The 19,553-nt window shown below is 32.2% G+C and overlaps 2 protein-coding genes across 2 annotated transcripts; one reads left to right on the forward strand and one right to left on the reverse strand.

Annotated features, from left to right (window-relative positions):
- The first annotated feature begins 2,087 nt into the window (after positions 1-2,087).
- Positions 2,088-2,942, forward strand: LOC110706751 (serine/arginine repetitive matrix protein 1-like). The gene has a single exon (XM_021884707.1). The coding sequence runs from the start codon at positions 2,088-2,090 to the stop codon at positions 2,940-2,942; it is 855 nt and encodes a 284-aa protein (XP_021740399.1).
- A 13,855-nt stretch (positions 2,943-16,797) lies between these two features.
- Positions 16,798-18,976, reverse strand: LOC110706752 (zinc finger MYM-type protein 1-like). The gene is made up of 2 exons (XM_021884708.1): positions 16,858-18,976; positions 16,798-16,814 (listed from the first exon to the last, which is right to left on the reverse strand). Exons 1-2 carry the CDS (start codon positions 18,974-18,976, stop codon positions 16,798-16,800), a joined length of 2,136 nt encoding a protein of 711 aa, XP_021740400.1.
- Positions 18,977-19,553: the final 577 nt, after the last annotated feature.

Genomic DNA, 19,553 nt, shown 5'->3' on the forward strand with positions numbered 1-19,553 from the left:
GTATGTGTCTTCAATACTTAGTAGTATGATATTATTTATTGTGCAAAGTTAAAGCAAAATTGATAATTAGCCTAAATGGTTAAACAATAGCTTTTTTTTTAAAAGGTCAAGTGTTCAAACCTTCTCATCCACATATTTTTTTTCCAATATAATTGAGACAACATGGAGTATTGTTGGTTGTGTGGATGACGTGGCACGTTAAGGTGTTGATCGGATGACGTGGCATAATAAGAAATTGAGTAAGTGACGTGGCGAAATGAGGACTCTACGTGGCGTATAGACGTTTTTAGGAACGCCTTTTAATATATTAGTATAGATGCTTGTATCGTTGTATGAAATTATGAATAACTCCTCATTCTTTATATGGTGTACACCTTTTTTTTTATTGGTAAGGAGGATCCTAACCAGACCTTAATCCTCACAATTTTTTTAGTCCAATATTTACAGGTTAAGCACTTGGTGGGACTGGGGAGGATAAGAGAATCTCTACCCCCAAGTACCCTCACGACCTCACTTAGTAGTGTTCGTATCTTAAACCTCTAAAAGCAAAGATAAGAACCTTATTAAGTGAGCCAACTAACACTTTGTTAATTAGTGACTTAGTAGTGTATGTGTGCACCTTGTTTGTGTGTATAAGGTGATAAAAGAAGTACTCAAAAAACGTCACACATTTTGTCCAAGATTACGGATCAAATTTACTTAGTCCACATCTTTAAGAGGAGTCATTTTCTAGCTTCATAACTTGTACAACCCTTAGCTCTAAAATTGGAGAATCAAAATTACATAAACTTTGTCAGTTATTATTAGTTACTCTCCTACATATAATTAAATTTAATGGGTCCACATGCATGAAAACATTAGCATTACATAAGATGCGTCAGTTTCATAGATAATAGATTCGGAAGAACATGGGGATGTTCATTCACTATTCTTAATAATATTCTCCTAAATTTTTATGATAAGGAAACTGAATTTCAGATCCATCAGAAATTTAGTTATAATACTCTTACAAAACAAAATCATAGTTCAGCAATACTGAGTTGAGTCTTATGGTCTGTTTTCTGACTATTTGAATCCAAGAATCTATGTTATTATCACATTAAATATTTGTTTTTCTTGTATCTATCCATTTTGTATCTGTTTAAGGTGGAATCAACTCAATCAAGATTCAGATATGTTTTGCGCATTTGACCGAATATTTTTTTTTTTAATACACAAAGAGTAACTAGTAATTGTAGCAAGCCAGCAAGTCTATCATATAAAGTATATACATATACAAGTACATCATAACATAAAATTTAAAATTGTATCAAAATAGCAACTCCGTAATACATTTCAATAAAATCTATGGTCTATGGGGTAATATTAAGGTCCGGGATAAAAAAAAAGTTAAGGTAAAATAAAGTTTAGTACATGAAATTCAAGTGAAGTAAATGTGAATTCTACCTTATATGTTTGAGAACAACTAGTAGCCGTTTAAAGTTGGTACCAAAGTCATTGTATAGTAATTGTGCATGTTCAACGCTTTACAAATATCAGATTTAGATCAGTACACGTATTAAGGTAAATTTGGTATCTTTGAAAAGTATAAGTCTACTATAACAATTATCATTATTCACATTAAGGGTGATAATCGAGTGAGCCGAGACGGAGCTGGAGTAGCTCAAGCTAAGCTTGTCAAGCTTCCAATTCAACCACACACACATATTTAAATAAACTACTCGCACTACAAATCTACAATAGGGGTTGTTACAGTTTAACATGTGGGTAACTTGGTGGAAGGCAATGTGGGCCTTGAATATTGATAGATAGATAGCCACTCTCTCACACTTTCTTAAAAGTCTAAACACACCCTTTGCTTCCTTGACTGTCTGACTTCTCCCTTAAATTAACTCCTTTCTTACATTCACCTCTTCTCCTCCCTTCTTCACACCGCATTTTCTGTCTCCTCTTCCTCCATTTTTACACTCTCCACTCTAAATCCAACCTTCACAAATTCTACTACCAACAAACAATGAAAACCCATTAAAAAAATTTCTTCTATTTTCCTCATTAATATACATTGAATTTCTTATTCATCGTCGAAAATGGGTTGTTGTGTTAGTACCCATGACAAACAAAATCGTTTAAAACATTCCTCACTAAAACCAAACAATTCCGATGATTTCCCTTGCGTCTCCAAATCCCCACCAATAGCCGAGGAGGAGGCCGTCAAGGAAGTCCTCTCCGAAACCCCAAAACCAAGGCCCAAGCCCAGGTCCAGGCCCGAAAGCCCGAGAAAGGTCGTTGCGGAACATGGTCAAGAAGAAGAGTCCGTGAAAGCAAAGTCGCTTTCATTTACTCCTCCGAAGAAGGCGTACCCGGATCCGTGTACTCCAGAAGAGATCTCCGAAGCGTCGGAAATGTGTAGCTTTAGTGAGAGTATATCTACTACCAGAGAAGATGATAATCATCTTAACCAATTGTTGTTCGGAAGAGAGAGTGTTGTTACTAGTGGAGGTGGTGGTAACGAGCTTCGTCAAAGGGTGTACAGATCTCAGGGGTTTAATAATGTTAACAATGGTGGTGGTGGTGGTCAGCATTATAGGAATCAAGGGAGATCGCCAGCGAGACGACGGCCCGAACCATCCCCGCCTCGAAAGAGGAATCCCAGCCCGGGTGGTGGTGTGCCTAAAAGGGATTTTTCCGGGGATAATTCGGGCCGTAGGTCTCAGTCCCCTGGAATACGGGCTAATGTGGGCCGAAGCCCGTCTTCCAGGAGGACTGGGCCGTCTCCGGGCCGGGTTAGGATGGTCCATGGCCCGGAAAATGGAAGGAAGGTAGAGGAGGAGGTGGATGAGAATGAAGAGATTGGGTTGAGGAGAGAGAGTGAAGAGTGGCAAGGTCCAAAGGAGTCGCTTGAAAATCCACTTGTTTCATTGGAGTGCTTCATCTTTCTGTAGATTATTACTGAAATTAGTTAGTGTTTTTTTAAAAAAAAATTATGAATGAATGTTGGGATTTTTGCTATTTGTAATTTGTGGTTTTGTTAATGTTTTCTTGGTCATCTTAATTGTAAATGTTGATAGTAAATTAGTACGGAGTAATTAAATGTTAGGTCTCAATAGGGATTACTCTTGTTTACTTAATTGTTTTCTTATGATGCAATGTGATCGAATTGTTTAATATTGCTATTTTATTATTGTACTCCTATTCTCTAGTGTTGTTTGGTTGAAGGTAAAAAGCGTTGTATTTCCTAGGAAATGGTTATAACATGTGTTGTTTGGTTGACACAAATTTATCAAAGTGGGGGAAATGAAAATTTCAATGGAAGTTTTATCAAAGTGGGGAAAATGGAAATTTCAAGGGAAGTTTCAATTCCCATAAAACACGGGAATTCACTTACCAAGCCCTTCCTTGATAAGTTACAATTCCCATAATTACTGTGAGGTCTCCTTGCATTATTATCACTAAAAATTTAATCTCTTTCTTTCTCTCTCTAACTTTGTTGCCTTAAATAAAAAATTCTCAAATTTACTAATAAAACATAGGAAATAAATTGCTAGGAAATCTAAGTTCCTACATTATTAACCAAACAAAACTTAAGGTAATTCCTAGGAAATGGACAAGGAAAATGATTTCCTATGAAGTATAATATCCTATGGGAACTCATTTTCCATGTCAACCAAACAACACCTCTATCTAAAAAACCTTCATATTACTGTTTTTCTAAAGTGGTGTACTATAAATCTATAATGAACAAATTGATTGAAATAGTGTCAAGGCATCAAGGAAAGAATTGGCGTCAAACAATTCTCAACTCGATTTAGAATCTTTTGATTATTAAAAAGTAAAGGAAATTTTCTAAATTTCTCTCTATATAAGTCTTATGAGATCTAGTTTTATTTGTCTCGAAAAATACATTATTAATTTTTAATTTTAATAATTTTTGCCAGTGAGAGATTAAAGATATTTACAATTATAAATTTACATCTATTTATGCAAATGGGACTAACATTATAAAACAGATAAAGTATTTGTTAAGCTTTGACATGAACCCAACTTGATATTACTTATTTTAAACCCTAATTTACACAACTTGGTGGAAAACAAGTTATCATTGTCTAATGGTAGAAAATTTTGTTTTTCTTAAATGATGAGACGACATTTATAAAATTGCAACTATTCATACTAAAAAATGCAACTATTCAATTTTCATTCTTACAGGTATACTTCCTCCGTTATAGTAATATTGGAACAATTGGACTTTTGCTCCATATATCATGTTTGTTTGACTACATATTATGATTTATACATTAAGTAAAATATATTCATGTGAGATCTTGTTAGATTCGTCTCGTAAAATATTTACACAATATCAATCTTTTATAATTTTTACTCTTATAGAATTATAGATATTTAACATGTAAAGTGTGCTTTGGATATGTAATTTCATCCTTGTTGCATTATTATTGGAACAGAGGAAGTAATATTTTTGGACGGACAAGTTACTAGGCAATATTCATCGTCAAACCTTGTATCTGATAGAAATATATTAGTCTTCATTCATTAAGCCTTAGTAGTGGTTTTTTGTTTTTTAGTTTTTTGTTTTCAAAATCATTTGATATATGTCATATAATGAATCAAAAATTAGTTAAATTTATTAAAATCTTGATAATTTTAAAAACTGACAACTAGAAAGTGGAAACACCTTTTTTTTTGTTTCATGATTTTGGTTTTTCTTGTTTTTAACAGAAAACTAAAACCAAAAAAAAGATGTCAAACAAGCCCTCAAGTAGCAATTTTACCTTATACTAATTTTAGTCAGTTTACTAGATATATCCGCTATTTTGAGAGGTGAAACCGCTATAGCGGTTTTGCTCTGCAAATTTTTATTTTATTTTATTTATTGATTTTTAAAATATATAATTGAATTTGATCCTATATGGCCAGTACTTCGGTGATTAAGTTTTATTTCGACGCAAAAGTGTAAAAAAGTTTAAAAGTGAACCTAGTTTTGTAAATCACCTCGGTTTAATTGTAATAAATAAATCAATTGGAGTATCTTTCCCTACCTTTAAAAAGTTTGAAATAACTCTTATGAATAGTGCTTTGACAATTATACCCTCTTAAATATTTATTCACTCTTAATACGCGGACATATATATCTCTAAAAATATATACTTCCTCCGTTTCATAATAATCGCAACACTTTGACCATTAATAATTGTAATTATATATTATTAAGAAGTATTAAATCTCGATATAATGACAATATACATAAAGATTAATCCAAAAATATTTTACATGGTAATATATGTTTTTTTTTATTGATAAATTTTTTTGTCAAAGTAAGCCTATGAATAATATGATGCGTGAATCAAAGTGTTACAATTATTACGAAATGGAGGGAGTATTTATTTATATATTTTCTCTCATTAAGTCCACTAACAACTGAATTTGTAACATAAGACCAAACTGTAAGAGATTTTCAAATATGACTAGCTATGATGCGCGCTAGCTGCCCTATTTATAATAAAGATGAATCTTTTCTCTCATTTTCAATACCAGAGATATGGAAGTACTATGACATAGAATGAGACGTGAACTCAAAAAGGATGAGATTATAGCAAGATCTGGTCTGATATAATTGTTGATTAGCTATTTTTATTTTTTTTTGGAAAACAACACTAAGTTCACCTTATTTTTGCTTATCTGATCTAATATAATCTAATCTGATCTGATTTGACCAAACATTGACCTTATGTGTACGATAATATATAAAGAAAAAATATATAGAGTATCAAGTTAAGGTTTATTAGATTCGTAATACCGTGTATTTTATCAATATGTAATTTTCATAATTTTTTTATTATGAAATTAAAGATATTTGGCGATAAAAAAATCCCACATAAAACGATAAAGTATGTCATAATTTATTTATTCTGATATGATATGAACTTATTTTATCTAATCTGGTTTGAAATAAGTAAAACTAAGGTGAACTAAACTTACCCTAAATAAAATAGATAAATGTTTATAAAACGAGTTATTAATGCCTGTCATAAGTTTATTACGTGGAATGTATTATTATACATTTAGTAATGAATTAAATGTCACATTTTGACTATCTATTATAAAAATTTACCGACAAAACATGAATTAAGTCATTATTGAAAGGAACTGTGAAGATTATTAATTGTGCATAAAGCTAATAATAGTAGTTAAGTTCAAGTAAAGGTTGTGATCTAATTTTACCAATTATATAAGGCAAATGTAGATCACAGACCCACAATTACAAATTAGTAATATATATCACAAATTCATAATCACCTTAATCAACGGTTAGAGTTTCTATTGACGTTAATTAATATATTAGTTATATAATATTCTCAAGTCAAAAGGTGGTAGAAGATCACAATTAATGATTATACACTTTATATTATAATGACAAATTCATTAGTAATATTTTTAAAACGAGTAAACATTTCTTGAATAGTTTCTTTTGAACCCATTTCAAAACGTTCATATTTAGAAAGCAGTATATCAATTTTAGAACGTTTAACTTCATGAGTTCCTTTGTGGGTTATTTCTAGTAAATCCCATATTTCTTTTGCTGTTTTACATCCCATAACACGAGTGTGTTCATCTGGCCCTAAACCCCAAACTAGGAGTTTTTTAGCAGTAGCATTCATCTCTTTCTTCTCAAAGTCGCTTCTATCGTATTCAGAAATAGGTTTAGGAATTACCTCGTTTTCTGCATTGGTCTTTGTTACCTCGTAATCTCCTACCTCGATAGCTCGCCAGACTTGATAATTCTCGGACTGTATGATCATCTCCATCCTCGTCTTCCAATAGGCGTAGTACTTCCCATTGAAGAGTGGAGGTCTTTGTGTAGAATAACCTTCAGCTAGTCTCTCGTCCTTCGACATTGTTCCTCCAGGAACTTGACTCGACAGGGCTTCCTGCTTTTCCGAGTTCCTTGCTCTTACCAATTGATAGAACAATGTATACTACAAGAGAGGGGTGAATTGTAGTGTATGTAAACTATGGTAAATTTTGCGGAATTAAATCTACTACTAAGAGAAAAGACACTGAGATAGGCAATGAATAAATTCACTATGTAAAAATGATTTACAATCACTAATACGTTGCCTAGACTCAATTTCCGTGAGGAACTCAAGTTACCCAACTGTGATCCCTCAATCACAGTTTCTCACACTTTGTGATTCTACTCCGAATCACTTGTACAGTGTAAACAACTCTCTCAAGTCTCACACTTTACAACTCTCACAACCCAAACCCAATTACACAATGATTACAAGTATAACCTAAAGAACTTAAGAGACTAAGGATGGAAGGAACTTCTCTTTTAAACACTTTGAAACTCTATGCTCAGAATACTTAAGATTGTTTTTCCACGCTTTCAAAACTTAACGTTGATCTGTTTTTATAAGGAGTTAAACCAAGCTTCCATCAAGTTCCCACTTCCCCCTTAATCCCACGTTCTCTTTGACTGAGAAGTTTGGATGTAGGCAGAGGAAATTTAGGAACATGATTTCCCTAGCTTGACTCCTAAATTCAACGTGCTCCTTAATTTAAGCAGCCAATATTTACCAAGTTAAAAATCAGTTAAAGACTTATTCAAAAGATAATTATTATTTATTAAAAAAAGATAATTATTTATTTATTAATTAAAACATAAATAATTAATTAATTTAAAAGTTATCTTTTTAAATTAATGAATTATTTATTTATTTATAAAATCTTTTTAAATCTTTTTCAAAACTGATTTTTATCACTTCCTTAAATTAAGGGTTTTTGAAAACCGTTTTAAAACTTTCGTTTAAAACTTTCTGAGTCATCCGTCAAGTTCCTTCAGGAACTTCAGGTTCCTTCAGGAACTTCGAGTTTCTTCTTAATTCCTTCCAACACTTTTGTTTCTTAAGTTCGTACACTGAGTAACTAAGAATATAGAGTTGTGAGGACATCTTGAAAGCTTGCATTCATCATCAATTCTTCCAAACTCTGTTATTCCTACTCTGGAACATTTAACTTCAAACCTGAATCTTCTGTTTTAACCAAGACTCATAAACGTCGTTAGTCAAAGTTTATTTTATGTAGGTCAATCATCAAAATATAAGGTGGTCAATTCAACAATCATGTACTGCATACTTACTTTGCATGTACGTTTTTATACTCTTTCTTTCAATTTTGTTATTGATACTCGGGGCAGTACATGGTGGTAGGACATTTGCAAATCTTGTGATATCACATTCAATTTCGATAAGGTAGTTGTTGGTATCAATTGGTGGTACTTCTTGTCAATACTTATCAAAAGGGTAATTGAAATAAATGGGTGAAGTAAAGGGAGACGCACAATAGGTTTTGTATAACCGACTCGACTCAATATGTCCAGACTCCAGATTATGAATTGGTTTAGAATATGAATCGTACGGTTTTATATATATATATATATATATATATATATATATATATATATATATATATATATATATATATATATATATATATATATATATATATATATATATATATATGTGTGTGTGTTCCACAAATATTGCAACAAGGATGAAGTTAGAGCTGTTTAAAGTTGACCCGATCGGAAATATCAATCCGAACCCGATTATTAACCGACCCGTTTGAACCCGAAAAAATGGTGACTCGAACCTGATTTGACTCGACTTGAAACCAACCCTAGACTCGAGTTAACCCGAGAATTTGAGACCCGAACCCGAACATGAACCGACCTGGAGATGACCCGACCCGAATATGACCTGTAAATTATTATTGACCTGAACCGAACCCGACCTGAACCGAGATTGACCCAAACCCGTTTTAACCTGTCAAAACCCGAATTTAACCCGATCTGTTACTAACCCGATCCGAATTCAACCCGACCTGTTACTAACCCGACCCGAATTTTACACGACTTGTGACTAAACCGACTCGAATTTAACTCGACCTGTTACTAACCCAACCCGAATTTTACCCGACCTATTACTAACCCGTCCCGAAATTCAACCCGATCTGTTACTAACCCGACCCGAAATCAACACGACTTTTTATTGACCCGATCTAAATTCAACCCAAATTGTTCTTGACCCGATTTCAAATCACCATAAATTCAATTTAGACCACCTTATTAATATTGATCAAAGTATTGTTATATAGTTACGTTGTCACTTGTGTAGTTGTGTGCTTGTGCAAACGAGTTACTATGATAAGTTTAATAGTCAATAGTTCAAAACATACGACTCCTTACATAGACTAATCATTTCTAATTGTTAGAATATATTTAGCATATATTCTCTAGTTGGCTACTCGTAAAGTCGTAATTTTGTAAGGCTAAAACTACTCTATGTTAATATTGATCAAAGCATTTTGTCTTGGATGCCGGGAGGCCAAGTCGGTCCAGGCCAGCAAAACAAAGAAGCATCATCCCCAAATTTAAGAGTTAAATATAGTATATATTTGTTGTATGGTCAAAGGAGATAATTAACTTCCTAAATTATAGGCTATAGTTCCCTAGTATGTTGCCATATATATTGTTATATAGTCAAAGGAAATAATTAGCTTGATAAAAATGATAATTATCTGTTTATAATTAGCTAGAGTTTAGCCTATGATGATTAACAAAAACATGTTCATTGTATATATGCAGTTATTTTCTTAATGATAAGGAAGAAAGATATTGCCTCAATATTTTAAAGGTTTAAAATTAAATTGATACACAGAGACTTAGATATGTATAATAACTTCTTCTTTTTTTTTTTTTTTTTTTTTTTTATTTTTTAGGAAATAGATATTTATAAAAACTTAGATACAAAATCTTAGAAATTATTGTGCTAAATTTCTGTGGTCTATAAGATGATTAAGATCGGTTATTCCTAGCACATATAGTTAAATGGTGGTTAATACAATTAAAAGCATATATTCAAAAAGTTACTCATAAAGTTGAACTGAATGAGTATAATTGCTTAATCGAACTTAGTTCTTCACTGATTGCTTTGATCAAATCTATAGATTTTGATTTTGCAATTCAGGAGGTCAATTTGTTTGATTTCTTGGTTTGTAAGTGTGTGTTGGTTTGAATGTAGAATATATATATAGCTGTGCCAATCTCTATAACCAAATGGATTAATTGTACTTTAGTTTTAGATTTTTGCTCTTATTTGTTCAAGTAAATCCTTCAAAATTTGGGTAATAAAGCCTTGTTACTGTCAATTTTTTTTATTTTTTTTTTAACATAAAAGGATGACACATAAGCTCCTTGTTTAGTGTGATCATTGGTAAGAAGGTTCGGTCAGGACAAAAATTTTGTTCTCCAACTAGCAGATTCGAGCCAACATCCAAACCTGCACAACAAATGAGCAAGCTAAAGAAAAAACTGATTTAAGAGAATGTGATCTTTGGCTCATTGATATAACAAAGCTGTTATGCAAGCTCATACCAAATCCATGATACTAAAGTAGATTAATCCATTGATGCTCACTCTTCTTTCATTCTCTTATGTCCACACTATACGTAGTCATCAAATTTTCAGAATCTCAGTAACTGGAATATGGTATCTGGAATATGGAACTCGAATAAAGCGAACACAGGAACTAGAACCTCTAGATACCAACTTAAATCAACTATAATACCCGTAAAAAATAACCACGATGTTAATACATCAAAAGACCTCCAATCATTTTATTTGCTTTCAAGAGAAGAAAAAAGCTCTAAAATCAACTTAAAGCTCAAGCTGAATTAGCCCATAACGAAGCTAGCATAGTCATATTATTCCATAGCAAATCACGCAGAACAGTAACATCCTTAAAAAATCGACCATATTTTTCCAGCTAAACACATTATAAAACTGCCATAACTGCATTTCACCAAATAAAATTCTTCTCCTTCTTCCTATCAAAACCAACCAATTCAATCTGTAACAACTCCTGATTTTTCAAAGAGCTCATCCAAGTCTCACAAAGAATTTTCTACAAAAAAAGCTAGCCAGTTCACAAAGAAGGAAAACATGTGAACAAGACTCACAGTTAGCTCCATTCATTTTTTTTTCCCCTCATGTTGAAATCATAATGCTCAGTAATTATGAAAGCCATGACCTTTAATCAAGACATTATTAATTGATTTTCTTTTGTTTCTCTTCTAAATGTTCATCAAGTGATCACAATCTACAATTTTAGAAATCAATATACATAGTGCCGAGGGATCATTTTATTCCACATACCTCATTTTCAACAATATCTTTAATCTGGGCTTGAAGGATGACACAGAAGCCCCTATTCGTTATTGGTTGCTGAGCTTCTAGATGTGTCTCTGCAATTTCTTCTGCACCTTTTGCACTGCTTCTGTCCGTTTCTGCTCTAGATTCCTCTGTTTAACCCCAGAAACACACCCATTAGCAATAGTATATTTGAATGTGCCATATAAAATCAACCTGCTGTTAGATTGAGCTTAAAAAGCACACTCACATAAAATTAACCAAGAATTGGCAAAAAAATGAATTCTGTAACTAATACAGGCCACATTTGATTCATAGGGATACAACTTTCCATATTGTGGTATTTCAAAATATAGCCACCAGTGTCATTAGAGGTAAAGTGAGATCTGTTTCAAGTTTATACCTGAAGCATTTCTAGCTTTAACTCTGCTTTCTTCCTACGATTCGACTCCCACTCATCAATGGCTTCTTCCTTCTTTGTGAACCCGACCAATCATTTACAGACTTTCAGTGTTCATACTGCAAACCATACAACAGTTACAGAAGAAAGAGAGTGACAGACTGACTTTCTGAGAAGATAAATATATGAAGCCTTCCTCATTGCATCAATTTCAGCCTTCAATCACCGGTATTGCCTCTTCAAACTGCTCACGGTTTGCAGAACCAGTTCCCCTCTTGTGTAGAACACTCTTCAGGAACAGTGGGAGGAATAGAGAATATTACTTCACAATTATCATCATTAACACCAACTAAAAATTACAAATCCATAGAGATAAAGCTGCTCAATACGGCCTCTTGATTGTCTTCAATTACAAATCCATAGAGATAAAGCAGCTCCTGCACACTACTTCAATAAGCATAAATGTAGAACAAAGAGATAAGTCATAAAAAAGGAACCATTCTCGCTCCTTCCATCCACTACACAAGCAGGCATTTCCTGTAGTGTCTGTCCAATCCCTCTATTGTACATCTTAGGTTAATAGCAGACAAAGAGATAAGTCATAAAAAGTGTTCTAAATTGCATGAATTCAAATAAGCTCAATCAGAAACTTTATTGTAGAAAGAGTGAAGCAAAAAAAAGCTCAAATGCAATTCCAATTATTTTAGACCACCAAATGATAGCAATACATCATCACCAAAACAAGGTGGTTATAATTAAACAAGAATATAAACTAAGTAAAGAGTTTAAACTAGAATGCTGAAACGACAGTAAAGCTCAGGCAGACAGCAGGCTTGAATTAATTTGAGGTTTTAAACTACTGAGCCACTGAGGGTGAGTGACATCCACCTGCAAAAAGATAAGCAAACAAAGAGATAAGAGAGTAAGAGACTAAATAGTGTTATAAAGATTAAAAAACATTACATTCATGAAATTACGCATCTCAAAGCACATTTTATATGCTAAATATCTATAATTATATAAGAGTAAAAATTATAAAAAGTTGATATTGTGAAAGTATTTTACGAGACGAATCTAACAAGACCTCACATGCATGACTATATTTTACTTAACGTAAATCATAATATGAGGTCAAACAAGCGTTAAATATCTATAATTATATAAGAGTAAAAATTATAAAAAGTTGATATTGTGAAAGTATTTTACGAGACGAATCTAACAAGACCTCACATGCATGACTATATTTTACTTAACGTAAATCATAATATGAGGTCAAACAAGCGTGATGAATAGTGTAAAATTTCAGTTGTTGCAATATTACTAGAAGAGAGGAAGATACATATATATATATGGACTTAAACTAACTCAAAATTTAATGTATGTATGACTAAACTAATTTACTCATTATATTTGATTCTATCAATATGATTCGACTTGGTATTGTGAAGGTCCAACCACTTGTTTGTCATTTATACATAAATGAATTGAACATGAGTATAATTAAAAGGATCTTTTATATAAATTGAGTTATTTCTATTATATATCTTTTAATCATTTTTAATGTCTTTATAGTGAATAATCCAAGTATAACACACTATTACTTCGTATATTATAATTGAGACATATTTTTACAAACATTGATCCTAAAGTAATACTTCGCACTTTGATTATACATTCTATTAAAACATGCTCCTTAGTACGTATTTAATATACTTTGTATATTATAATTGAGACATATTTGTTACAAATATTGATCCTAAAAAGCAATACTTTGCACTTTGATTATACATTCTATTAAAACATGCTCCTTAGTATGTATTTAATATACTTCGTATATTATAATTGAGACATTTTTACAAATATTGATCCTAAAAAGCAATACTTCGCACTTTGATCATACATTCTATTAAAACATGCTCCGTAATACGTATTTAATATACTTCATATGTTCGACAAGGATGTGCCATATAAGCTTCGTTCTAGCGATTTAAATTGTTAAGGTTGTTGAGGTTTGCCCACTGCTTTGCCTCTTCATCATTGTCTAAATTTGTGGTTGACTTGGGGCCTTATTTTGAAGAGCATGGCTCAATGTCTTTCCCCTCCCATTCATGTTTTGATGCAACACCACTGAATATGGGATCGTGTATGTTTTGAGAAGAGAGTTATATATACTAGTACATTGATAAATATTGTCATCTATAATGTGTTGTATAGAATATTTTTTTTCAATATTCTTGAATTGTACCGTTTTACCTTATTAGTTACAACCCATGATATGATTTTCAAGCTAGTTCGATGGGTTGATCACTCCTCCTTGATGTGTTTTACGATCTCTTATGGCTTTGATTGTAATTTGTAAGTATTGAGTTAATAAGTGGTTTCTACGTACAAATTCAAAACTTGACCTATTTGATCATTTACAAAATTCAAAATAGAGTCACATGAGCACACACTATCCCTATAATGGAATTACATGTAGTATGTTCAAAAGCTCACTGATATAATTATGGATTATTAATACTTGTATTCTATTTAGAAGTTGTAATAAATAACAATGTAAAACATCGGTGCATAAAATTGAAACTTCATACCTATAAATTAAATTTTTATCTTATGAAGTAATTATACAGCCATTTTGCTCCTGCAAACTAATTAAAGTGCAACCTCCTTTGAAGGAAAGCACTGCAGTCTGCAGACATATATTCGGAAGAAGTCGGCCACTAGGCAGTTGGCACTCACATTGTACGGTAACAATCTAAAGAGCCGTTGTGGTTTAAATTATAGTGACCATTAAGGTCTAAGGCCTAGAATTGTGTTTGTTTGGGTATGAGAAAATGGTAGGCAGTAGGATGGTAGGATTGCTAGCAAGCACCAACTGGTGGCCCGGACACACATTTGAGACACATTATGTTCTTGGGCGACGTTTAATTCATCTGATTTAAATTTATCTAATTTAATTGAACTTAACTTTGTTGTTACGCTAATAAGAAAACATCTATAAATTGAGCTGTCTTTAATTAAATTAGTGTTAATGTATATGTGCACAATCCAGATACAAAAACTTACCTTTTTTTTATTTTTTTTATTATTTTTTTTTTTAATTTTGGAATAGAAGACATCAAACAAAAGTAAAAATATACAAGAACAATCTAATATGATTTGGCTTTATTTGGTATGATTTATTATGAAATAAGCAAAATACTTGCTTAATATGTTGGATTGAACATAGCATCAAGCTACTCATATAGGCCGAGTTAGTGAGACACTTGAGACTTAATTGTAGACATAAAATTTACACGAATTATAAGTCATCTAATTACTTTAGAAAGGATTAAGATTAATTAGTAATACAAAGATAACTATGGTAAATACTTATACGAGTCTAGTTATGTTTTAAATTAAAATCATACTCGTAGTATATACAAACAAGTCACTTTCCATCTCAAAATTTTCATAGGGAAATTAAAATCCACGCTACCAACTCTATCTTCCAAGATTATCATCACCAAATTTTAAATTGTCATCTATCTCAAAATCTCACATGATTTCGTTTCTATTGCTTCCATTTTATCTTACAATAAGTTCATGTTTGTGGTCTTACCTTCTTGTCATTTAGTAACCAAAATATCTCCTCTTTTATTGATTTTGGGCCATTTGAGGCCTGTTTTTTAAGAAGTGCAAAGTCAAGTGTTAAGAAATTTTAATAATGCAAAAAAGGCCCAAAAATATGAGCTACTTTCTAAATAAGAAGCCCGAACAAAAAACTAGAAGAAAAATCCTGCAAATGCATTCAGTAACATGTACTTGTATCTCCAACATCTCCTTGGTACTTTGTAGTTTGTACTACTTCATGTAATCATGTACTAGAAGTTTTCCCAAGGGTCTTCTGATGTCTTTACAAACCTGAATAATTACTCCTGAACACTCGTTAGAATAACTGGTATAGTAGTATACTTTTTATTACTCCCTTTGTCCCATAATACTTGACACAATTCTCATTTTTGTTCGTCTCACAATACTTAACACATTACTAATTATGGAATGAGACAACTAATAAAAATATATTTTCCCACATTTTCTCTCTCCTCACTTACCCCACTCCCACCCCACTTGTTATTTTCTTATAATAAAAGAGAATCTTTTATACAATAAACAAATATTTTAAATAAACTTACTTGTAATTTTCTTAAACTACATGTCCACCCCAACGTCCCAAGTATTATAGGACGGAGGGAGTAATTTAAGTGTGTTTTATTAGCTGCATTATTTGTTATAATTCTTCCTATATTTATTATTGTAGCATAGAAATTAGGTGAATAGTACTAAAATTTAATTGTGTCAACTAAAAAGAAACGGAGAAACTATAAAACCATGATCATCCTTTGTTATGGTTACAGTTACAACAATGATCGATGCAACTAAAAATTTACTACTAACTTTAGTTGGGTGATTAGGTGAACTATCTATTACATTACGTATAAAGGCGAAAGTAAGATAGACACCTGACAACGTATTATTAAAAAATTTCCTTTCAATGTTACCTACTTGTACTAAAAAAAACAATGTTACATAAAAAGGAATATTTGTTATATAATATCTCAAAGTAAACTTCCTGAAATATCAAAATTTCCATATATCTTTTTAATGTTCAATTATTCTCTTGCATATTAATATCGTTTTAATATATATTCATAATTTTCAATACTTGGTGAGTTAATATATTATATATTTTCATATTTTTTATAACTTTATTTATTGTCATAATAATAATTTAATAACCGTGCTTGCATGCGATTTAAACCCAGTTATATAATAAAGATAATTAATTCATTAAGTAATTATATATGTGAAATAATGGTACCATAAGTTTATTAATACAGAGTAATAATGTTGTACAAATATAAATGAACTTCGTATAACTTTGTAAGGGACCTACACGCAATCAGTGGCGGACCCAGGATTTTCCGACTGGTGAGTCACAATCGATAATCAAATATGTAAAAAAAATTTTTTTACCAAACAACCAAATAATAGTACTAAAAAATACATCCAAATATTCAAACAGTACAAAATACAACCAAATGTTCATATAATACTACAAAAGACAACTAAATAGTAATGCAAACTTATTAAAATAGTTCTCGACGAGTTTTCATGTTTTGATATCGATTCATGATATCTTCCATGCTAACATTCAAAAACAAATCATTCTCCAAATAAGTAATTAAACAATCATTCAACATTTGATCTCCCATGCTATTTCGTAGTTTGTCTTTCACTTGCTTCATGCCAGAAAATACTCTTTCCACACTTGCCGTTGCGACAGGAAGAAGCAACACCAATTTCAAAAGTAAATAGACCCTATCATGAGTTTCAGACAATCCCGTTTCAACCAATTTGATTGAAAGATCACTAAGACCCTTCAAATTCCAAAACCTTTCATCTCCTCTAACAGAACAAATGTAACTATCAAGTGTATGACCAAAGACTATCAATTCTGAACTTGGAAATTCATTAGGATAGAATTTTGCAAGCTTAATCAATTTTTCCTTATCAAACTTAGAAAAACGATCCACAGGACTCAAACAAGACATACACACAAGTAGTTCTTTAGTTATTTCGGGAAATCGATTTTCAAGTTCTTGCAATTGAAGATCAATGACACCAAAAAAAACTTCAACTCGAAAATGATGTAGATTGGACACTTGTGGGCATTTACCTCTAAACAACCTCCTCCCGGGAACAACATATTTAGCCTCCATATCTGGAACTGCAATGTCATAGTCACCAATAAAAGAAATTACCTTTTCCATATGAGAATCCCATCCTTCATCTCTCATTTTTTGCAAATTAGTCTTGGTTACATTAACCATGGCCATTGCATTCACAATGTCTTGATCGTGCTTTTGTAAGGCCACATTCAAAGCATTTGTTATCGCAAATATACTAACCATCAAGTGTGCCACGAACACAAAATCAAAGGACATCAGAAGATTTGTAAGTGTTTGAGCTCTATTAGAATCTATTGTATCAGATACTTTTGCAATATCCTCAAGAGAACCAAGGATTACAGGGAATAAATCAAGTACATTCAAGATTGTCTTGAAGTGAGATCCCCAACGAGTATCACAAGGTCTACCTAATCCACGTTCTTGATTTAAACCTGAACCCGTTTCAAGTTCACCTAGAGACAATGCATCCACCACTCTTTGAGCTTGATTTTCACGAAGAAACTCTTTCCTTTTTGGTGAACCCCCCACAAAATTCAAGAGAGGTGCAAGTACATCAACAAATAACCAAGCACAATCTGAATTCTTTTTAGCAAGTGCAACTTGAGTTAATTGAAGTTGGTGATCAAAGCAGTGGACAAAATAAGCTTCTTTACACTCATTCTCTATAAGAGTCCTAAGGCCATTAATAGAACCTTGCATATTACTTGCCCCATCATAACCCTGACCCCGTACTTGAGAGAAAGACAAAGAATGCTCCATTAATAAGGATTCAATAGCAGTTTTGAGAGTCAAAGAAGCAGTGTTTACAACATGCACAATACCAAGTAAACGCTCACACACTTCTCCCTTTCTATTAACATATCTCAAACAAAGAGCCAATTGTTCCTTGTCAGAAACATCAGCGGACTCATCAGCAAGGATAGAAAATAAACCACCATCAATATCTTCAAGCATTGCTTTAGTGGTCTCTTTTGCACATGCATTTATGATATCTTTTTGGACTTTAGGAGAAGTAAGTTGACAATTACTAGGAGCATTTTTGAAAACAACTTTAGAATATTCAGGATTACCTTTGGAAATAAGGGATAAAAGTGAAAGAAAGTTACCTCTTCTTAAGGAACTTTCTTTTTCATCATGACCACGGAAAGGCAACCCTTGGAGTAAAAGCCATTGGATAGATTCAATTGAAGCTTCAAGTCGCGTCCTATATGCATTTGTACTCTCAGCGGTTTGTTTTGTTAAGGCTTGTGTGATGCTTGAATTTTGTTTCTTGAACAAATCCATAGCTAAAACAGCATTATTATGTGCACTCAAGTGTTTACCGACATGTTTTCTTATTAAATCTGATCGATTCCATGATTTGAAACCATCACTAACAAAAGCATCACCTCCAAAGGCATTTTCATCCTTGAATAGATAACAAGGGAAACAATAGGCAGCATCCTTTTCCACACTATACTCAAGCCAAGTCCAAGTATCAAACCACTTAGCACAAAAGCGACGATTTTTGCCAAAAATAGAAGTTTGAGGAAATGTAAAGTCTTTGGGCTGACAAGGCTTTCTTTGAATGTAAATTCTTCTCACTAAATCTCTATCATCTTTATGAAATTGACTCATTTTTCTCCTCTTTCCTGGATCTTGTGGAAGATTAGCAAATTCATGTTCACTTAATCTTTCTCCAAAGATTGGGGCATTAGGAGAACATTGGCCTTGTTCATTTTGAGGGGAATTTTGAGTTGAATAATGAGATGGAGATGAAAGTTGCTCACTTTGTTGAGGTGGAGTTATAGTTTGTTCATTTTGTGTTGGATGTGGAAGAGAAGTTGGAGTAGGATTTTTTTTTAGCAAAGAAGCTAGTAATGTTTTGCATTTCATTTGGAGTATGTTTTCTCTTCATTCTGAAATTTGAATAAATATTGAACTAAATCAAGCAATATTCCCCAGAAAAATTATTTGAATAAATATTCAACTAAATGGTCTAAATCAAGCAATTTCACATAATGACATAATCACATAAACATATTACACAAAACACAATTACACAAAACAGATTTCACATAAGTAATAACTAATAAGTTTAAGAGATTTCAATTACACAAAACACAATTACACAAAACACAATTACACAAAACAGATTTCACATAAGTAATAACTAATAAGTTCAAGAGATTTCAATTACACAAAACACAATTAC

This window comes from Chenopodium quinoa, unplaced genomic scaffold, assembly GCF_001683475.1.
Source record: "Chenopodium quinoa cultivar QQ74 unplaced genomic scaffold, ASM168347v1, whole genome shotgun sequence".
Taxonomy (NCBI): domain Eukaryota; kingdom Viridiplantae; phylum Streptophyta; class Magnoliopsida; order Caryophyllales; family Amaranthaceae; genus Chenopodium; species Chenopodium quinoa.